The 23,207-nt window shown below is 36.4% G+C and overlaps 3 protein-coding genes across 8 annotated transcripts; 1 reads left to right on the top strand and 2 right to left on the bottom strand.

Annotated features, from left to right (window-relative positions):
• Positions 1–6,047: 6,047 nt before the first annotated feature.
• Positions 6,048–7,560, bottom strand: LOC148195783 (exosome complex component RRP41 homolog). Its single transcript, XM_088094274.1, has 5 exons — positions 7,514–7,560; positions 7,368–7,428; positions 7,164–7,199; positions 7,006–7,073; positions 6,048–6,250 (listed from the first exon to the last, which is right to left on the bottom strand). Exons 1-5 carry the CDS (start codon positions 7,558–7,560, stop codon positions 6,151–6,153), a joined length of 312 nt encoding a protein of 103 aa, XP_087950400.1. The 3' UTR covers positions 6,048–6,150.
• A 652-nt stretch (positions 7,561–8,212) lies between these two features.
• Positions 8,213–20,540, top strand: LOC148195782 (exosome complex component RRP41 homolog). Of its 6 annotated transcripts, none has more exons than XM_088094454.1 (8): positions 8,213–8,549; positions 8,821–8,922; positions 11,382–14,841; positions 18,872–18,937; positions 19,760–19,806; positions 19,892–19,952; positions 20,121–20,156; positions 20,247–20,540. In XM_088094454.1, the coding sequence occupies exons 4-8, from the start codon at positions 18,884–18,886 to the stop codon at positions 20,358–20,360; spliced, it is 312 nt and encodes a 103-aa protein (XP_087950580.1). In that variant the 5' UTR covers positions 8,213–8,549; positions 8,821–8,922; positions 11,382–14,841; positions 18,872–18,883; the 3' UTR covers positions 20,361–20,540. The 6 variants fall into 6 exon arrangements, with proteins under 6 accessions (XP_087950580.1, XP_087950578.1, XP_087950577.1 ...); XM_088094453.1 differs by having other exon boundaries at positions 8,214–8,549; positions 11,361–14,841; XM_088094452.1 differs by having other exon boundaries at positions 8,213–8,922.
• Positions 20,541–21,377: 837 nt separating this feature from the next.
• Positions 21,378–22,914, bottom strand: LOC148195781 (exosome complex component RRP41 homolog). The gene is made up of 5 exons (XM_088095288.1): positions 22,868–22,914; positions 22,722–22,782; positions 22,518–22,553; positions 22,360–22,427; positions 21,378–21,582 (listed from the first exon to the last, which is right to left on the bottom strand). The coding sequence occupies exons 1-5, from the start codon at positions 22,912–22,914 to the stop codon at positions 21,378–21,380; spliced, it is 417 nt and encodes a 138-aa protein (XP_087951414.1).
• Positions 22,915–23,207: the final 293 nt, after the last annotated feature.

Genomic DNA, 23,207 nt, shown 5'->3' with positions numbered 1-23,207 from the left:
TTAAAGTCTTGATATAGCGAGTTAAACTGATTAATTATGTAAATATAAAAAGTAAATAATTTATAGTAATTTCTAAATCCTGGTAAATATAAAGTAGTTTAATTAAGTTAACATTTTTTTATTTCTTTTAAATACGTATGCTAGAGCGGAATACTGAAGTTTTTTTGTAGAGTTGAATACAGTAAGTTTGAAACATCACTAATACAGATTTAGAAGAAAAAAAAGTATTTGAAGTAATAATATTGTATGGAAAAATGTTAATTTTTCTGGGAAAAAAATTTCACAGAAAAAGTTAACCTGAAAGTTAATGATCAAGAGAATTTTAGGATTATTTCTATGGTAAAGGAAAGTGTAAGACCCATGAAAAATATTTACTTTAATAATAATAATTTTATTACTAGTAGTAATAAATTTCTTTGTGAATGGAAAATATATAAGTTTATAAAATGTGGAAAGATTAATAAGAAATTTTGGTAGCTTAATTTGTAAGACCTATGAAAAAATATTTATAATAGTAAATTTTAGCATTTTATTAGTAATAATAATTTTAATGGATAGAAAAATGTAAATTTTTGGATATAAAATTATAGTAATTCTAGAGGGAGAGTTTCAAATTTTTGATAACTTATTTAGGATTTTTTTTAAGAAAAGTGAATAGTGAATAGTAAATAGTAAATAGTAAATAGTGAATAGTGAATAGTTAAAAAAAATATTAAAATAAATTGTGGAAGAGAACACTCCACGTAGAATTAATCATTCAGAGATAAGAATGGTGAATAAAAAATAATATTTGAATAGTAAAAATGAATAGTAAAAGTGAATAGTAAAAATGAATAGTAAAAATGAATAGTAAAAATGAATAGTAAAAAAAAATTTTGGCTATAAATAGCCAAGGGGGGGAGGCTGAAGATTTGCACCAAAATTCTAGAGAAATTGTGAGAGAAGAGAGTTGGAGGAAATTCTAGTTGAAGAGGGGAAATTCTGGAAGTTTCCGGAGAACGGTTTGAGAAGAGGAAACTAAGTCTGGAATAGAGGTAAGGGGAGCTAACCTTGAGTATCTCCTTTTGTATTATCTTGAGTCTTGAATATGCTATATTTTGCTTTTGTCTGATCTTAAATCTTGAATATGGAGTATTTTGTTTCTGTATGATTTTGAATTTAAATGAGAGTATGCTTTTGTGTTGATATCCAAGTGTGATAGTTGTAAAACGTGATATTGATTATGTTATGCCATTTGTATGTTATTAGTTGTTTATTTTTGTATTTTGGAAGGATTAGAAATTGTCTAACCGGCTCTGCCAGATTCAATTTCTTGTTTCCCCAAACATTTTATTGCTTTCCTTGTTTATTTTTATCGTATTTTGGAAGGATTAGAAGTTGTCTAACCGGCTCTGCCAGATTCAACTTCTTGTTTCCCCAAACGTTTTATTTCTTTACTTATTTATTTTATTGCATTTTGGAAGGATTAGAAGTTGTCTAACCGGCTCTGCCAGATTCAACTTCTTGTTTCCCCAAACTATTTATTGCTTTACTTATTTATTTTATTGCATTTTTGGAAGGATTAGAAGTTGTCTAACCGGCTCTGCCAGATTCAACTTCTTATTTCCCCATACATGTTATTGTTCTTGTTATTTAATTATATTGTATTTTTGGATGGATTAGAAGTTGTCTAACCGGCTCTGCCAGAGATTCAACTTCTTGTTTCCCCATGAATTTTTATATTAGGATTATTTTTATGATTGTCAAATATTGTATTCTTATATGACCATTTACAGTAATATTTTATTATTGTTAATTGTTTATAATTATCTTGTATGAATTTTGTAAGACCCGTAAATTTTGGATGGTGGGGGACATGGTGGGGGCATGGTGGTCACCCACCTCTTTGACTATTGGGAGTGCATTATTGGAGTGCAATGATAGGAATGGGAGAATGAGGGGGGAATGGTCTCAGTAGGGGCATCTACTCTCGGATGCCATGGCCATGTACTTCTTCTTCATTCACGGTTGCAGCTGCTAGTGTGTTGGACTTCTCTTCTTTGCTTCCAAACTATAATTTCTTGTAAAGGCCGTGAAGCTTTCTTCACGCTGCTGCTGGATGCTTTCGGAAGTCCTCTCCTTTATTCCAAAACTTAGTGCTTTGGTGTATGCTTGCCACAACGGGAGAACAACCCAGAGGAAGGAAATCCTTTCTTCCCTTTTTCAACCGTCCAAGAGCACCCAAGGGAAGCAGTACCAATTTTAGAAGAACTGAGAGGAGGATCTGGGTTGAGCATCTTGTGAGGGTGGAGTTCTTGCACCAAGATCTGGGAGAGGAAGTGGAGAGCTGTTGAAGTTGCTAGGAGATCTTGATCTGCACGTCTAGGAGGAGATTGATCCCAAAACTTACAAGGAAGTCTTCAAGAGGTAAGGGGGAGCTTGATTTATTTCCTTGATTTTTGAGTTATTAGTGTTTGATGCAAAACTGGGTAAAATCTGGGAATGAAAATGGAGGTTTTCTGGGCTTTCTGGACTCTGGTGCGATTCTGCAGAATTTCTGCAGAATGCGCGTTCGTCCAATTTTGGGGAGTCAAAATTGGACGTTCGTCCTAACAGTGCTCGATCAAATAGTGGTCGGCCAACTTCTGAACGTTCGTCCAATTCTGGTGAAATTGGACGTTCGTCCAAATTGTTGAGCGTTCGGTTCTGAACGAACGTCCGCGTTCGTTCGTCATAATACATGGGACGCTCGTCCAAGTGGTATTTAAATAGTGAATTATGAGCGTTCGTTCTTTGAAGATGTCTGATATTATGCGCTCGTCCAAAGTGTCCAATGGTTTAGCGTTCGGCCTAAGTGATGGATCTTAGCGTTCGGCTTTTGGGTTTAACGACCGTTCGGTTTTGGAGTATAAGTGAGCGTTCGGTTTTTGAGTGTAAGTGAGCGCTCGGTTTTTGAGTGTAAGTGAGCGCTCGGTTTTTGGGTACAATGAGCGTTCGGTTTTTGGATATAAGTGAGCGTTCGGTTTTAAGTGTTCGGTGTGGATCTTAAACGTTCGTCCTTGAATTTGTAAACGTTCGTCCTTTAATTTGTGAACGTTCGTCCTTGGTCTGTGAGCGTTCGTCCTTGGAGCTCGGTTAGGTTTGGTGTTCATCGGCAGCGTTCGGCCTTTTATGAGGATTGATTTCAGAACGTTCGTTCAGATAGTATCGGAGTTGGAAATAACGTTCGGCAATGCATGAATCCGTGGGAGTATTTTGAAGCAATTATTGAGAATTGTGGGTTATTTCCTTGATCCATTATTGGATTAGTTATACATATTATTGAGAATATGTATGACTTCGTGATTGAGCACGTTTATTCGGTTGGAGGTTGTGACATCCCAAAAATACAGTCATAAACCATATAATTAGAAAATCACAGTTAATAATAAAACAGTACAGTTTTATTACTAAAAATAAAATCGAACGAACGAAAGCTCAAGGACAAACGTCCTTGAGTACAGTCTTACATCAATAACGAACGAACGCGCAAAGCCGCACGTCCTCACAAGAGTTACAAATTTCAGCCGAACGTACAATTAAAACTTGACCGAACGGTTTACACGGAAATTACCGAACGGTCGTACAAACCAAAAGCAAACAGCTAAGTGATCGAACAACCATTATAGCACACTGCTACACTACTAGCCGAACCTCTTACTGCTCGGTCTTCACTTCAACTTCAACCAGATTCTCTTCGTTCAGAACATCCTCCAAACGCTCGTCTCCCTCTGCTCACATCCACACGGATGATCATTGCAATGACAGGACGGACGTACAAAACGAGACAACACAAGGAAAACGCAAGGGTAAGCTTATGTAATTTAATTCATGCATCAACACATCAATTCAAGTAAACAATTCAACATACGTCCTTATTTCAACGCACGCTCAACATAAAACTCAATACACGACTGACTGTCCGGACTGTATGAATTCTGCGTAGTTACAGGCGTTCACGCACCCGGGTGGTGTGGTAACTGGCATTCTCATCAGCTGCCACCCGAGGTTAGTCCGTTCCGTCCAAATTACTGTTATGTAACGGTTCCGCCCAAATTACTGTTATGTGACGGGGAACTCCTGCCATTCCCACGCATGACATACCCCTCTATGTGAGGACGAGTAGTCACGGAATATCAGGATCGAACAGCCAGCATTAACTATCCACAGTCATACTTTACAAAATTCTTATAATCATCCATGAGTCATTCCTCCTCGGAACGCTCGTTCAATATTCATACTTTCATTTCATTTCATATACTGTACATCATTCACTATTCATCATTCCATAATCATTTTCATCATTCATAATGAAACCAAAAAAAAAAACGGAACGTTCTATCCCCAATAAAACCGAGGACGAACGCTGTGAGCGAGACCCAAAAGACGCTCGTTCGAATCAGAGTACGAACGGCTGAATTTCAATGACGTACTGGGATACATATTATACTGTTTATTGGACGAACACGAATGGCTGAAAAATACACTGTTCGTTTGGACGAACGCGAATGGCTATTTGGACGAACGTTATTTACCTTGAGAATATTTAAATGAACTGACGCTCGTGAATTTTAAATAAATAACCAAACGGTGGATAATCTGAAATTGGACGTACGCTTTTTCAATAAAACCGAACACCATTTTGAGCGAGCACTCAGTGTAAGACCGAGCCCCATTTTTAGGACGAACGCTCCTTTCAAAACCGAGCACCATTTGGACGAGCGTTCAATATAAACCGAACACCCTTTAGGACGAACGCTCAATCAAAACCGAGACCATTAGGACGAACGCTCAATTCAAAACCGAGACCATTAGGACGAACGCTCAATTCAAAACCGAGCGCTGGACGAACGCTCAGTGTGAGACCGAGCACCATTTTGGACGAACGCTCAATTCGGAGCACTTTTGGACGAACGCTCAGTTCAAAACCGAGCGCCATTTTGGACGAACGCTCAATTCGGAGCACTTTTGGACGAACGCTCAGTTCAAAACCGAGCGCCATTTTGAGCGAGCGTTCGGTATCAGACCGAACACCAATTAGGACGAGCGCTCATCATAAAAACCGAGCACCCTAAAGGACGAACGCTCAATCAGAGTATTTTGACACGAGGACGCTCGTCCTCCACTAGATTACTATTTAAATGAGAGAATCAACATTTCACTGTTACTTACTGGAAAACCGAACGGTCAATGACCGTGCAGTAGGAACGTACATATTTATGGGAAATTCTCTTACAATCCATTCTCATTCCAGTTCATATCATCATTAACTTTCACAGTTAATACGACTCATATCATGTAAATTCATATATTTCATTTCACCAAATTAGCGAACGTTCATGCATCTCAAGCACATTAACATCATGCATTATACTCATCCAGCAAATAACGATCGTTCAAACATTTCATACGTATCATACATCATGCATTAATTTCATGCAGTAAATTAACGAACGTTCATACAAGGCACACCACATGAAATAAATCAAATAAGCTTCCCTTACTTGGAAAATGAACGAACGTCCACAGATGCGCAAATTACAATTCTCCACTACAATTTCTCCTACCGCCAACGCTTGTTATCCACACAGCTTCACTAACCGAATGTTCTTCTCTGGAAGTCCTTGACGCCGAGCGTCCTTCTACGGTGCTGGAATACAGAATTGGAGGGGATGAAACGGTGGTGTGTCTTAGAGAGAGGGTGCAGAGAGTTTAGAGAGAAGGAGGAGAGAAAGAATTTCTCAGAAATGAAGGAAAGAGGGGGCGTGCAGTGGGAGTGGGGAATAAATTCAGATCTCAGATTTGTTCCCACCCCCTTTCCAGCGCACGTCCAGTCTGGCAGCCAGCGCACGTTCCCACTTTGGCAGACACATTCCCATGCTGCCAGGGCACTCCACCACGCTCCTGTCGGCCGTGCTGGACGGTCGTCCACTCTGAGGTTGCCACGTGTTTTCCACTACCATCGGACGCACGTTCACACCCTGGCATCCGACAGACGCTGCTGTCTCCACGTGTGTCGTTGAGGTGGCGCGCTCTCAGACTGCCACGTTTTTTTTTTTTTTTTTTTTTTTCTGAGGCCTGACATTCCCCCCAACTACAAAAATTTTCGTCCTCGAAAATTAAGACGTGCTTTCAAAGAGATGGGGATAAAACCTGAGATCGAGGCAATAGATGTGTCAATATAGATGCTTCCATGGTTTGCCGAATAACCAGGGAAATTTCAGTTGATCTCCTGTAGAATGAGAACTTCAAATCACGTAGTAAAAAATAAGAAGTGATCCTATTATCCTTCTGTAAGAGAACCTTACAATGAGAACCATATTAAAACTATGAAGGAAAAGCAAAACAGGATAACATTTATATCTGCAAACATTGATGGTTAAGCCATTTAAAACTATTCAGTGAGTTTTGGCCAAAGATTACTCAAAAAGTCAAAGCTTGCAAAAAAGATTAAAAATGAGAAAAGGCAGTAAAAGGGTGCATGGGGTTAAGCTTTTCATTGTTTTATGATACATAACCCATTGCTGAGCCTGTAGTCAGCTATATCAAAGGCATGGAGCAGCCAGCCCCAAAAACACTACAATATACAAGATAGTTGTTACATAGAAAATTATGAATGCAAGAAAAAAAAAATTATACTGTATCACATGAACAAATGCAATATATATATATATATATATATATATATATATACTAATTAATAATATATATATTACTAATTAATAATCAAAATTTATACTCTAAAAGTCTAAACATGCATTACCACCATTGCTATTAAATTCTTACCTCAGTAAAAAGATCAAAAAGTCCAATTTACAAATTACAAGGCACTCTTAAGATAGATTCTACTAATGCAACATTCACTATCATCCTAGTAGTCTATGCTCCAATACCATTTTGATAAGTATAAAACTACGAATATATAAAAAATAAGTGAAAGGTCAAAAAGAATAGGAAGTTAAACAAAAGCAAGTAAATGAGCAAAACCTGTCACCCTTTGATTTCCTCATGCGATCTCCAGTGCTAAAATTAGCCATGCTGTACTCACACCGAACCTATAGACATACATTGCACATAAGCAACAATTAAGTTTTTGTTACAATTCATATAAATACAGACAACATAACTTAGAAAAAAAAAACTACCAGAGCATGGTTGGTTATTTGGCTTCTATTTTGCACCTGAAATGCAGAGAAGTTACTAAAGAAAAACAGCAAATCATCTAAAGCTCAACTACAACATCAAAGTTTTTTAAATGTCTAAACCAACTAACACTGAAAAAGGATAGTTAACAATCCTTAAATTACATAGACAAATTTTCATTAGCAAGGTAAATAATTAAACAGTACCTCTCTAGGGCCATAGACGGCAGCAATAACTTTTGTATTACCCATCTCAAACATGGCAGAACTGTTTTCAAAATAAAAAAACTTTATGGTCAAATGCTTCAAATGATATCACAACTTAATTTTCTAAAAAGCTAAAATTCATTTACCCATCTGCTTTGGATACAGCACCAATTTCTGCACGAATTTGTCGCATCTACAATATACCATAAAGAGAGGAGAAAAAGTTAAAGGCAAAAGATCAGTAGAGAAAGAAATATAAAATCATAGATTTAGATCCTCTGCAGTGAAGGAATAACACTTTAGAGGATAAACTGCAGTAATAGTCATTGAGATTTTAATAACTTCATAGTTTCTTATACATGTACATATATTTTATCACACTCTTAAATACTAAATTTTTAATAAATAGTAATAACTTCACCTTATCCTCTAAAGTGCATCTCCTCATTTTAAATAGTCGAATCCCAAAATCATGTCCAAATCACAGCTGTTAAATAGGACTGAATTCCATAGGCCAGACCTTAAAATGCTGCTTTCAATTAGCTCATTTTGTCATAGGACCAAGTTCATATATCTCACTAAAAAAGGTTGGTTAGACATCCTTAGGGTTAGAACCCTCCATTTTCTTACTTTTATCATTTGGCAAACTACAACATTTGTAGCTTTTAAGTGATATGATGGAATCGTACTTGACGTAGTCCTCTTTTTGTATTTTTTTACTTTTTATAGTTTAGCTCTTAAGGAGCATGGGTTACTATAAATACGCAGCTCCTCTATTGTATTGTCACTTTTGAGCTGAATGAGAATTATATTTCTGAAATCAGAATAATTCTCTCTTGAAAGTCATAGGCTAGAGAGTCCAAAGACTTCCTCTAGCCACCTTCCAAGCACACTCTATTTTTCCATTTCTCCAAAATTCCACGGTGCTACTCATTCCTCCACGCCACCTCTCCTTCGCTGCCACCTCGCATGCGTCAGCGTTTTTCAATTCCTTCTTCAGCCACGCGTCCGCTCCCTCGTTCCACATCATTTGCTTTTCTTCTCACACATCAGACACGCACAGCCACATTCTCTCTTTCGTGAGAGCTTTTTCTCCATCTCGCAGAACCACATCTCGTTCTTCCACTCAAGAGTTTCCTCGTCGCCAGCCATTCTTCATCACAAATCCATCTCTTCTCCTCCGTAAGTATCAGATTCACAAGTTTCTTCATCTTTCTTCCACTGTCACCAAATCATCTGCACATTTGTCTAGGGTTTCTTCATCCTTCATCATTTTCTCTGATTTTAGCCGATTAAAATTAATTTTGATTCGTTCCAAACCTTTTCCACCGTTCAATCTTCATTTTGAACCGATTAATCGGTTCATATTGGGTTTCCTTCCATTTCTAGGGTTTCTATCGAGTTTAACCCTCTGTTTTTGTCATTTTCCGCTGCGTATTCTTCGTCGGAGAAGCTTCGAGGAGGTCCGGTTTGTATTCGCGCAGCTTCAATCGACCTCTCCTCGGGCGTTCGTCCATCAAGTGGTATCAGAGCCAGGTTCGAACACGCTTCAGAGGTAAGTATCTCGGTTCGTCTCTGTTCTGAGTTTTCTTCCATTATTGAGTTGTTTCGATTCTTGTTTCAGTTTGATTCGTGTCTCTGTCTTTGTTCTAGTTTTGTGTTTTGATTCTGTCTTGATTCTGAGTTTATTCTTCCATTTTCGCGTTCTTAGTTAATTTCTTTACTGTCTTGTGTTTAACTTTTGTTCGTCATGGAATTCTCAAAGTGTTTTGCCTTGATTCAGTTTCAGTATGTGTTGTTTTTTCTGTATGAGATTCAAATATGTTTGTTCGTTCTTGGATCTCAATTTCTGCGTTTAGGTTTTCAAGTTGAGTGTTACTTATTTGTTTAAGCTTTCTTGTTCTGTGCCTTTGAGTCATTATATGAGTATTATTTCATTTTATTTCGGTGCAAGTCTTTGTTTGAGTATTTTAATTTCTAAATCCATTTCTGTTTTGTCTATGTCATGTTATTTTGTTTTAATTGTCAATTAAATCTGAGTTTAACTGTGATTCAATTGAGTTTTTTTTGCTTTGAGTATGATCTGTTCATCATCATAAGCAGTGACATTCAATTGAATGAGCTTGATGCAGACTTCAACAGCAGTTTAATTTCATTTCATTTATCTGAAGCTGTCTTGAGTTTTTGATGCTGACCATTACATGTAATTTGTATTGCACTTTTGAAATTCTGTGAGCTGAAAGTTGAATCTGCTTGTGGATAGCAAATGCACACCAATTAAGCTATGAAATGTTGCATTGAGCTTGGGTGCAAGATGCTTACAGCAGCATCAGTCTTTCATTTGGCCAGCTACACCGAACTGGTTTTTCTTTGAAGTCTGTGTTAATGTTTTGAGTGTGTGTTTGTTCTACTTAGTATTAGATCATTACTAAGTTCTAACATCAGTACATCCTAGAGTCATTGTGTCTGAGTGCTTTAATTTCTTTTCTGCAGAATTAAATTTGATTTGACTTGTGTTACTGCACCTTTGTGTCAAAGTTGTTCTGGCTTAAAATTTGTAAGTGGTTGATGATTAAGTCCACAAAAATCTGCATCACATCAGCAGTACTTGTAATCTTGTACAAAACAACCACTAAATCTGTGATTTGAATTTGAACCTAGCAGTAACACTTGTAATTGGAGTTGATTCTACTGATTTCATTGTAAAACAGTGCATAAGGCTGAAATTAACAATGTTAAATGCTGCACTACAAGTCTGAAATAAAGTGAATCAGTTTGAACATTTGTTTACAAAAATTCTGCAATTTGTTCTTGATCTTTTATTGCTTTTGAAATCTACTCTAGAACTGATCTTAGGATCCTGTTTGAGTGCTTACTGTGATCAAAAGCTTTGTTTCTTGCTTGTCATTGTTGAATGTCTTAGTTTTGTCTACATTACATGTAAAATCTGTTCAGCTGTTCTAATTTGAGCTTTGTTTGCTTTCATAATCTGATCTTGAGTCAGTTTCTCTGTTGTGCTGTAAATTCTTTTGCTTTAGTGGTTGTCCTGTTCTGTTCTACCTGTCTGTCCATTACTTTGATCTTTGCCTAGCCATTTCTTTATTACTTGAGAAGCTTTTTCACTCTGGATTTCTGGAAATTGAAAGAAGGTTTGTGTGCTTGGTAGCATTTTAGGTGGTGGTGGTGTGGAATACTCTCCAGCTGTGTACTGCCAAGGGAGAATCTCCCTTCCAAACCTTTACATTTTGAGTGCTTTAAGCTTTTAAAAAGAAGCCTGAGTGTTGTGAGTTTTGTAAGGCTGATTTGGCCTAATTCCTTGGCACTTTGAAATAGAGAATTCATTGTTAGTCTAACTGTTTTGTGATTGTTCATTGTGCAGGAAAAGAAATTGGATCAATTAGATTGGATCAGTTGTGGTTTGCTTAAACTGACATTGCATTCATTTTGGATTATAAACTGCTTGCTGAAATCATTGAGATATTATATGTCTGAATGTGATTACTGATTTCATGGTTTGCTTACAATTGTTGAAATCTGTTGAATACTTATTAGCACCATCATTCTTTCGTTGTTGAGATCAATTTTTCCAAATGCATATAGAAAATATTTTCCTGGTATTAATCACATGCAGATTTCAGTTTTATTCAGATTGATTGATTGAATACCTTGCATGCCACCTAGTTAGTTGTTCATGGACTGATTTATGCATGAATTGATTTGCTTGGAGTAATTAGTCTTGTGCATGAACTTGTTTTAACTGCCAAAGCATCATTCCATTTGAAGAAGTGACTAAAGCACTTACTTTCCAATTCTGACGTTGTGGTTGAATTAAGCACATAATTCTTTTACCCATTGGATTGATCAGAATTTAAATTAGAATTGAATGGTTGTTTAAATCAGTTTAGTTCAGCTTTGAATTACACCCATTGCATCTGGTTTAATATCTATGTCCTTGTGTATTTTTGCTGGAGTTGGTGCAATTTCTGTGAGCAGATCTGAAACGAATCAGTGCAGGGAAAAAGTGAAGAATGAATCTGCTGATTAGTTGAGCACAAGGAAGAACCTACAACAAAGTCCACTAAAACCAACAACTAGAAATAGCATTAATCAGGGAAGTTGCTTAGCTATATTACTTCTATTTGTTTAACTGTTTGTGTTATAGCTTGCAATTTGTTGGATGATGTGATTTGCTGAATTGGAATCTGGTTTGATGTTGTTGTGTGCAGAGTTGATAAACATTTGGAGTCAAGAATTTTAAGCAGTAGCAGAATATCAGTAGAGTTTACAGCAAGATAGACCAACCATTTAATTAGGGGAGTTGTTTAATTTTGTTGCCTCTGGATTACTTAATTGTTTCTGTCTTAGCTGGAAATTGATAGCATTGATGGTTACTCTGCTGAATTGATTGTGAATCTTTGATTGCAGTTTGTCATTTGAGAGCAACCGAAATTTATATAGCTGCATCAAGTGTACGAGACTAGGAGAAAAGGGAAGAATCTTTTATATTGTGTGAATTTAATCCTTTTGATATCTGTGTGTAGATAAGGCACATTGATTCCAATTGTGATTTGTGATTATAGGATAAACCAGAAGCTAGAAAAGGGGCCAAAGCTGGCCGAACCAGCAACAGGAGTGTACATTTTTTTTGGCACAAGGACTTGGCATCAAAATGAATGAAGTGGACCAGGACCAGGACCGTAGCAGCCTAGTATAGTTTTTCTTTTGTAATTATTTTCTTCAATTTGTTTGTAATAGGCTTGTGTTAGCCTACTGTTAGCTTTAGCTTTTGTTTTGTAAAAGGGCCTTTTATAAAGTCCAAGTGTTTAGGAAGAGTCCTTGGTGCTCTTTCAAACTCTTGGCAACTTTATTTGCTTTTATTTTTAGCATAGCTAGACAGGTGAATGTGTCTTGTTAGCCAAAGCTACAAGCTTCACCATAGGAGTAGACTTTAATATTGACTTAATTTGTGTATCTCGTAGGGGTCATTAGAGTCCGCTGGTTTCTTTAGTGTTTTTGTTTCTTTGATTTTGTGTTCACGTTTAGGGTTGATTAGGCTAAAAGGGATTAAACTCTAAGCCTTTTCACATTAGAGTCCGAGAGTCTAGTCTTTTATTTGTGCTTAATTGTTTGAGTTGTGTACTTTGTTTCTAAAGGTGATTTTAGTTTAAGGGGTAATTAGTTAGTAGCCTAAGACATTTCTGGCAAGGCAAGATTTGGTACTTAAGCAGCTCTTTAGCTCACCTCTCTTACCTGGGACTTGTCTAAGTGAAAGTTTTGAACCCTTTAGATTAAGAAAACTTTTAAAAACAAAGATGTCTTATGGTTCATATAGGTCTTCTAGGTTAGATAAAGTTGATGAAATGTTTAAACAAGCTAGGAATCTTCCATCCTTTGGTAAAGATATAGGTGCATTAACATATCTGCAGATCTTATATATACTAATTAACATAAAGCTTCAGTGATTCATGACTATGTAAGAATTCATGTAGGATATTATTTATTAATACTCCGCATTTCATACGCTTCATGAGTATTCTTGAAAGATCTAAAGGAACCTTTTTTGGAATGAATATTAAGTGAAGAAAAAAGGAGGAAAAAAAAAGCCCAAGAAAAAAATAATAGCTGTACCTCCATGGGTCTGCGACCATCCAGTCGAAGTCCTTCTGGCCTGACGTATTCCATCCTCAGGTCAATCTATGGCAGAGACAAAAGGGAGACAAAGATGAGACATAAGCAGCTGGATTTTGTTTTTATTTGCTTTATATTCTTGGCTTCCAAAAAAAAATGATATTTTCTACTAAAGTTATTAAAACAAAATGGTGAGATTTTGATGAATCTGAGCCATTTAAAAGTTTGTGTTGGCTCAAGTAGTTTGTGGGTCATGCAGTGAGATGAGTGAGAGAGCAGTTCGAATTAATAACACTGCTCAATTGAAAACATACCGAACAAACTCCAGTTGCTCTGTAAAGATTAGGATGAAAACAAGGTTACAAAAAATCAAGCAATCTGAACTTTGAATGAATATCATATAGACAACAACAAACATTTACCCAATAAGTGGGGCACTAGGTAAATAATATTGCAGAAATAAATATTAGAAATCAGCAAACAACAAAATAACAACGCATTTGAAGAAAATAAATCTGGTCGTGTCCCTACCCTTTTAAACATTTAAGTTTGCTCTTAATCTTACTGCAAGCAAAGAAAAAGAGGAAAGTACACCACGGACAGAAAGATATTGTAAAGGGGTGGTTCTCGAAGCAAATTCAATCTGCATACTGTTATTATTTTTATTTTATTCTAGCACTCCCCGAATTTCAACAAATTTCTAAAGGAGAATGAGCAGGCTTTTAGTTTAATAGTTACAGAAGAAAGATTTGGGTCAATTATATATGAGAAGGACAGTGTTCCCTTCCCACTTAATAAACTAACAACACAGAGCAATGATTTTAGTGACTCGGTTATGCTATAGATCAATTTTATGGTTGAGTGGTATGCAAGTTCAAGATGCAGGATTTTTAAGAAGAGTTTTTGTGAGATCGATAGAAAGGGCAAGGAAGGGTTATAAGTTTGATTGAGAGAACGATATAGTATAGGAGTAATTGGTTATCAAGATGTTCAATGTTTGAAGCTTATACAAAGCTGTCGTAAACTCCATTTTTCTTGGTTGTAAATGTTGAATTGATTAAATTAGAAAAGCATAGCAACTTTTACGAGTTTAACAGAAAATAGGGATTGGGTGGTGAGTGGTGACACTGCAAGGCACTACACATGACAACGCAAACATTGAAAGGGTTTGAACTTTGATGACCAGAGAGAGAGAAAAGGAAAAGTACCTGACTGACGGCGAGATTTGCCGGTGGCTGTTACGCTCTGTGTGGCGACGGCGAGAACGGAAGTTGGTTCGCGCACTGCAAACGAGCCTAGTCTAGGCAGGGTTCCGCTGTTCGGTGTTTAAATTTGATTTTTCTAGAAAAAAAAATAGGACCTATTAAACCTATTTAGTGACCTATTTAAAATCAAACATTTGCAAAATACTATTTGGACGAGCACTGTTCACCGAGCACAGTGGACGAACGTTACTGAACGAACACTACCTTCCAACCACTAGGCCGAACACTATTTGGACGTACGTTCGTTATCAATCAACAGGCCGAACGCTGTTGGACGAACGTTATCAAATCCTACACTATCAGGCCGAACGCTAAACCATCGAACACCAGTACTAAATTCAATACTTGGACGAACGCGCAACGCTTGGAACCTAAGAATACTACTCAAGGTCGAACGCTCAACATTGCTATCCGAACAGGTTTAAACAACTGACCTATTAAACCTATTTAGTGACCTATTTAAACACCGAACAGCGGAACCCTGCCTAGACTAGGCTCGTTTGCAGTGCGCGGACCAACTTCCGTTCTCGCCGTCGCCACACAGAGCGTAACAGCCACCGTCAAATCTCGCCGTCAGTCAGGTACTTTTCCTTTTCTCTCTCTCTGGTCATCAAATGTTAAACTCGTAAAAGTTGCTATGCTTTTCTAATTTAATCAATTCAACATTCACAACCAAGAAAAATGGAGTTTACGACAGCTTTGTATAAGCTTCAAACATTGAACATCTTGATAACCAATTACTACTATACTATATCGTTCTCTCAATCAAACTTATAACCCTTCCTTGCCCTTTGTATCGATCTCACAAAAACTCTTCTTAAAAATCCTGCATCTTGAACTTGCATACCACTCAACCATAAAATTGATCTATAGCATAACCGAGTCACTAAAATCATTGCTCTGTGTTGTTAGTTTATTAAGTGGGAAGGGAACACTGTCCTTCTCATATATAATTGACCCAAATCTTTCCTCTGTAACTATTAAACTAAAAGCCTGCTCATTCTCCTTTAGAAATTTGTTGAAATTCGGGGAGTGCTAGAATAAAATAAAAATAATAACAATATGCAGATTGAATTTGCTTCGAGAACCACCCCTTTACAATATCTTTCTGTCCGTGGTGTACTTTCCTCTTTTTCTTTGCTTGCAGTAAGATTAAGAGAAAACTTAAATGTTTAAAAGGGTAGGGACACGACCAGATTTATTTTCTTCAAATGCGTTGTTATTTTGTTGTTTGCTGATTTCTAATATTTATTTCTGCAATATTATTTACCTAGTGCCCCACTTATTGGGTAAATGTTTGTTGTTGTCTATATGATATTTATCGGTAGATTGTAACGTCACAGGGACCGTCGACTGCCCCCACAGATCACCACTAGGCTTTCTAGTGTGCTTTGTCCTCACTCGCACATGCTTTGTCCTCACTCGCACACTTTTCGGGAAAACTTCCCAGAAGGTCACCCATCCTAGAATTACTCTAGGCTAAGCACGCTTAACCATGGAGTTCTTATGAGTCGGGCAACCGAAAAGCAAATGCATTTGGTGATATGAGTAGTCAAATCAATTCCTTTAAGCTATCCTTCAATGGTATAGTCCCATACCTATATAGTCTCCAGATCCCTCTCATTCCGGTGTATGTTCGATTCATCCATGTACCCCTTCCACCGGAAGCCTTGCCAGGAGTCGCTCCTTGTCTGTGCCCCCTGCACCATGCTACCTGCACCGGCGTCACTCCCCGCACTCTCATCAGTGCCCGGGTGTCACATGCTGACATCCCAAAATATATAACAATGTATATATGTAGAATGCAGTGATTATAATAATAGAAAGCAGTTAAGAGTACACAATAGATAGAATTAAGGAGTACAATTATCCAAGTCTGGCTAGGAAACTTTAAAACTTAAGTACAAGTTCATAATTCTCCAAAACACAGATCATGCTAAAATGAAGGCTAGAAGTCTTTCAAAATAAAGAGTTGTTTAGCTAGTAGAAATGCTAAGCACTAGGGGCTGGGTCTTCCTCAACTTCCAAAGCTTGCTCCAAAGGTACATCATCACCTACTGCTCACATCCAAAGGATTGGATGATCATCGCAAGGGGAAAGGCAAACACATGCAACACATACAATTCATTTTCAATCAATCTAGCAGTTACCAGAATATCCATACACATATAAACACCTTAGTCATCATAAACATAAGCATTCATTTCATAAAACTCATCAAGACAAGCATCCTATCATGTTAAGACTCTAGACACGTCCGGACATAGAATGTATGTAGAGCTGGGGCGGGTTGTGCACTTGTGATGGCCTCTACTGCTTTGCAAAGCCATTGCCGAGGGGTTCCACCCGACCATACACAAGGCTAGTCCGTTACCGCGGAATAGAGACCTCCAGTGATAGCGTCTACCCTAGGACCTCCCACTACTCCCACCACACGCGTCAATCCTCTCTAAGTGAGAATGAAAGACCGTTGGAGTGTTAGGGATAACCCCCATATGGAAGCCTCTTACATTCATTCAATACACTAACTGATCCCACCGAGAGATCTAAATTTCCGATTCAATCCTACCATTTTAAATCTTATGATATTCCTTTTGGATCAACAATGTACATCATAAACCACTTATAACCATACACTTTCAACCAATCTGGATCACATGAAGATGCATTCATAAATTGTAACCGAAATATTTAAATAACATAACTTATTGGAATGAGAGAAAACATAACAGAAAATATCACCACTGGACGAACACTATTTGGACGAGCGCCAAGAGCCCTTGGGAGGACACTGTTTGAACGAACGTCCAAAACCCATTGGTCGGACACTGTTTGAACGAACGTCAAAATCCCTTGGGCGGACTTTGTTTGGACGAACGCTCAACGATCAAACATGAAGACCGAGCGCTAGCGATCACTAACCAATATCAAGACCGGACGCTTAAGATTCAACCCTAAGAATACAAACTTAAGGCCGAACACTCACAATCGCAACTAAACCAAGGCCGAACGCCACCAACATGAACGCTCGCTATTACTTATGGACGCTCGCTACTAATTCAACCTCTGACCGAACGCTAATTAAACCATCAACTGAACGAACGCTACTAACCAACACCTGAGCGATCGTTACTAAACCATAACTTGAGCGATCGTTATTTAAACCAATGACCGAACACTGTTTATATCATCCCCTAAGACCGAACGCTCCCCAGACAAGGACGAACGCTAATCAAACCAACATTTGACCGAACATCACTCAGCACATGGCATGACCGAGCGTTCAAATCCGACATGGACGAACGGTCAGTTTGCGCATTCTGCAGAATTCTGCATAATGAATTATGCAGAATTCTGCATAATGGTAACAGAAGAACCTCCCTTTGACCATTTCTAACCACTTTTCTCAACTTCTTAGACTCTTAATTCTCGTTTTAGACTTAATTAAACTTGTCCAACTGATTCTAAGCATTCCTACTACCATTTTTAAGTGATTAAAGTTCACTTTCAGCTCCAAAACACTAACTTCAACAACTTAGGGACCCAAATTTGATTCTACTACTTGGAACATGTTTCCGACCACTCTTATGTTTCTAACAAGTCACAATGGACTTGTCTAGGCTGCCCAAACAGTCCAGGAACACTGCAGCCTTCATTTACTCAAAATCCCTACCTCACTTCCTCTAAAATGGCCTAAAATTGACCCTAAAGACACTTTATTTCCTTTCTAACAGCACTACCACAGAATTTTCACGCTAAAACAGTTCCAACATACACAATTCCATCATTCTAAGTCATTCCAAACAGTTTATAGACATCAATCACCAAATACACATAACACACACTTCCATACATGCATTTCAAGTTTAGCTAGAACCAAGTTCATGCTTCCACCACAAACCACTACAAATTTTATCATGCATTCACTCCACACAGTAAAATCAAAAGTAGAACTAGCTCCCCTTACCTCTAGTGTAGACAACCAAGCTCAAGTAGGAACCCTAGACCACTTGCTTGCACTCTCAAAATGTTAGAATCACCTATAAATCATCAATTGATGATAGAAAACGAATCTTAGAACCCAATAGAAGCTAGATTACGGAAGAAAACGAAATGGGTTGCATGCAACAAGTTCAATCACATGCTTACAACCCTAAGGCACATGAGAAAGGGGGTTTTCTTACCGGTTCTGATTAGAGAAATTGATCGACTAAGAGCAAGACCTGCTACTTTGTGATCGTTGGGGCAGCACCTAATCGAGAATTTAATGGTTCAGTGTGAAGAAGGGAAAGGGAGAAGATATAGGGGGAGGAGAGAGCTTGCAGGAAGAGGAATGGTTTCTCAGACAAGAGGAATGAGTTAAAAATCAATGTTTCAAAACTAATGTAATTTTATTTTAAAGTACTCAACCTCTCATCTTTTCCACTTGTCATCCCCTTTTTGCTGACTCAAATCCAAGTCCTTACACAGATTCTGCAAAATCTCACCATTTTGTTTCAATAACTTTAGTAGAAAATATCATTTTTTTTGGAAGCCAAGAATATAAAGCAAAATAAAACAAAATCCAGCTGCTTATGTCTCATCTTTGTCTCCTTTTTGTCTCTGCCATAGATTGACCTGAGGATGGAATACGTAAGCCCAGAAGGACTTCGACTGGATGGTCGCAGACCCATGGAGGTACAGCTATTATTTTTTTCTTGGGCTTTTTTTTTCCTCCTTTTTTCTTCACTTAATATTCATTCCAAAAAAGGTTCCTTTAGATCTTTCAAGAATACTCATGAAGCGTATGAAATGCGGAGTATTAATAAATAATAATATCCTACATGAATTCTTACATAGTCATGAATTACTGAAGCTTTATGTTAATTAGTATATATAAGATCTGCAGATAGTTCTGCATATGGGTTATACATAGATGAGCCATGCCATGGGTAATGGAAATGTGTAAGGGCACATTTTGAACATATAAACAGATTAGAAGCAGTCAATAACCTTAGTTCTGATAAACATTAAAACCTATCACTTAAAAGCTACAAATGTTGTAGTTTGCCAAATGATAAAAGTAAGAAAATGGAGGGTTCTAACCCTAAGGATGTCTAACCAACCTTTTTTAGTGAGATATATGAACTTGGTCCTATGACAAAATGAGCTAATTGAAAGCAGCATTTTAAGGTCTGGCCTATGGAATTCAGTCCTATTTAACAGCTGTGATTTGGACATGATTTTGGGATTCGACTATTTAAAATGAGGAGATGCACTTTAGAGGATAAGGTGAAGTTATTACTATTTATTAAAAATTTAGTATTTAAGAGTGCGATAAAATATATGTACATGTATAAGAAACTATGAAGTTATTAAAATCTCAATGACTATTACTGCAGTTTATCCTCTAAAGTGTTATTCCTTCACTGCAGAGGATCTAAATCTATGATTTTATATTTCTTTCTCTACTGATCTTTTGCCTTTAACTTTTTCTCCTCTCTTTATGGTATATTGTAGATGCGACAAATTCGTGCAGAAATTGGTGCTGTATCCAAAGCAGATGGGTAAATGAATTTTAGCTTTTTAGAAAATTAAGTTGTGATATCATTTGAAGCATTTGACCATAAAGTTTTTTTATTTTGAAAACAGTTCTGCCATGTTTGAGATGGGTAATACAAAAGTTATTGCTGCCGTCTATGGCCCTAGAGAGGTATTGTTTAATTATTTACCTTGCTAATGAAAATTTGTGTATGTAATTTAAGGATTGTTAACTATCCTTTTTCAGTGTTAGTTGGTTTAGACATTTAAAAAACTTTGATGTTGTAGTTGAGCTTTAGATGATTTGCTGTTTTTCTTTAGTAACTTCTCTGCATTTCAGGTGCAAAATAGAAGCCAAATAACCAACCATGCTCTGGTAGTTTTTTTTTTCTAAGTTATGTTGTCTGTATTTATATGAATTGTAACAAAAACTTAATTGTTGCTTATGTGCAGTGTATGTCTATAGGTTCGGTGTGAGTACAACATGGCTAATTTTAGCACTGGAGATCGCATGAGGAAATCAAAGGGTGACAGGTTTTGCTCATTTACTTGCTTTTGTTTAACTTCCTATTCTTTTTGACCTTTCACTTATTTTTTATATATTCGTAGTTTTATACTTATCAAAATGGTATTGGAGCATAGACTACTAGGATGATAATGAATGTTGCATTAGTAGAATCTATCTTAAGAGTGCCTTGTAATTTGTAAATTGGACTTTTTGATCTTTTTACTGAGGTAAGAATTTAATAGCAATGGTGGTAATGCATGTTTAGACTTTTAGAGTATAAATTTTGATTATTAATTAGTAATATATATATATATATATATATATATATATATGCATTTGTTCATGTGATACAGTATAATTTTTTTTTTAATCTTGCATTCATAATTTTCTATGTAACAACTATCTTGCTATCCACTAACGTATTGTAGTGTTTTTGGGGCTGGCTGCTCCATGCCTTTGATATAGCTGACTACAGGCTCAGCAATGGGTTATGTATCATAAAACAATCAAAAGCTTAACCCCATGCACCCTTTTACTGCCTTTTCTCATTTTTAATCTTTTTTGCAAGCTTTGACTTTTTTGAGTAATCTTTGGCCAAAACTCACTGAATAGTTTTGAATGGCTTAACCATCAATGTTTGCAGATATAAATGTTATCCTGTTTTGCTTTTCCTTCATAGTTTTAATATGGTTCTCATTGTAAGGTTCTCTTACAGAAGGATAATAGGATCACTTCTTATTTTTTACTACGTGATTTGAAGTTCTCATTCTACAGGAGATCAACTGAAATTTCCCTAGTTATTCGGCAAACCATGGAAGCATCTATATTGACACATCTATTGCCTCGATCTCAGGTTTTATTACACATTAAGAACTTATTTTGTCATGTGCTTTGCTTTCCCCTAGTCCTCCCTAATGTTTTACTTATTAAATTTGCAGATAGATATATATGTCCAAGTTCTCCAAGCAGATGGAGGTAACTAAGACTTGATAATGGGATCTTGTGATTCTCTTCTGTCATTGCCATTTTATTAATTAATAAAATGGCAATGACAGAAGAGAATCACAAGATCCCATTATCAAGTCTTAGTTACCTCCATCTGCTTGGAGAACTTGGACATATATATCTATCTGCAAATTTAATAAGTAAAACATTAGGGAGGACTAGGGGAAAGCAAAGCACATGACAAAATAAGTTCTTAATGTGTAATAAAACCTGAGATCGAGGCAATAGATGTGTCAATATAGATGCTTCCATGGTTTGCCGAATAACCAGGGAAATTTCAGTTGATCTCCTGTAGAATGAGAACTTCAAATCACGTAGTAAAAAATAAGAAGTGATCCTATTATCCTTCTGTAAGAGAACCTTACAATGAGAACCATATTAAAACTATGAAGGAAAAGCAAAACAGGATAACATTTATATCTGCAAACATTGATGGTTAAGCCATTCAAAACTATTCAGTGAGTTTTGGCCAAAGATTACTCAAAAAGTCAAAGCTTGCAAAAAAGATTAAAAATGAGAAAAGGCAGTAAAAGGGTGCATGGGGTTAAGCTTTTCATTGTTTTATGATACATAACCCATTGCTGAGCCTGTAGTCAGCTATATCAAAGGCATGGAGCAGCCAGCCCCAAAAACACTACAATACGTTAGTGGATAGCAAGATAGTTGTTACATAGAAAATTATGAATGCAAGATTAAAAAAAAATTATACTGTATCACATGAACAAATGCAATATATATATATATATATATATATATATATATATATATATATTACTAATTAATTATATATATTACTAATTAATAATCAAAATTTATACTCTAAAAGTCTAAACATGCATTACCACCATTGCTATTAAATTCTTACCTCAGTAAAAAGATCAAAAAGTCCAATTTACAAATTACAAGGCACTCTTAAGATAGATTCTACTAATGCAACATTCACTATCATCCTAGTAGTCTATGCTCCAATACCATTTTGATAAGTATAAAACTACGAATATATAAAAAATAAGTGAAAGGTCAAAAAGAATAGGAAGTTAAACAAAAGCAAGTAAATGAGCAAAACCTGTCACCCTTTGATTTCCTCATGCGATCTCCAGTGCTAAAATTAGCCATGCTGTACTCACACCGAACCTATAGACATACATTGCACATAAGCAACAATTAAGTTTTTGTTACAATTCATATAAATACAGACAACATAACTTAGAAAAAAAAAACTACCAGAGCATGGTTGGTTATTTGGCTTCTATTTTGCACCTGAAATGCAGAGAAGTTACTAAAGAAAAACAGCAAATCATCTAAAGCTCAACTACAACATCAAAGTTTTTTAAATGTCTAAACCAACTAACACTGAAAAAGGATAGTTAACAATCCTTAAATTACATAGACAAATTTTCATTAGCAAGGTAAATAATTAAACAGTACCTCTCTAGGGCCATAGACGGCAGCAATAACTTTTGTATTACCCATCTCAAACATGGCAGAACTGTTTTCAAAATAAAAAAACTTTATGGTCAAATGCTTCAAATGATATCACAACTTAATTTTCTAAAAAGCTAAAATTCATTTACCCATCTGCTTTGGATACAGCACCAATTTCTGCACGAATTTGTCGCATCTACAATATACCATAAAGAGAGGAGAAAAAGTTAAAGGCAAAAGATCAGTAGAGAAAGAAATATAAAATCATAGATTTAGATCCTCTGCAGTGAAGGAATAACACTTTAGAGGATAAACTGCAGTAATAGTCATTGAGATTTTAATAACTTCATAGTTTCTTATACATGTACATATATTTTATCACACTCTTAAATACTAAATTTTTAATAAATAGTAATAACTTCACCTTATCCTCTAAAGTGCATCTCCTCATTTTAAATAGTCGAATCCCAAAATCATGTCCAAATCACA

Source organism: Vigna umbellata, chromosome 7 (assembly GCF_029865625.1).
Source record: "Vigna umbellata cultivar VRB3 chromosome 7, Vumbellata_1.0, whole genome shotgun sequence".
Taxonomy (NCBI): domain Eukaryota; kingdom Viridiplantae; phylum Streptophyta; class Magnoliopsida; order Fabales; family Fabaceae; genus Vigna; species Vigna umbellata.
Note: the sequence above shows the minus strand (reverse complement) of the source record. Positions and strands in the feature narration are given on the sequence as shown.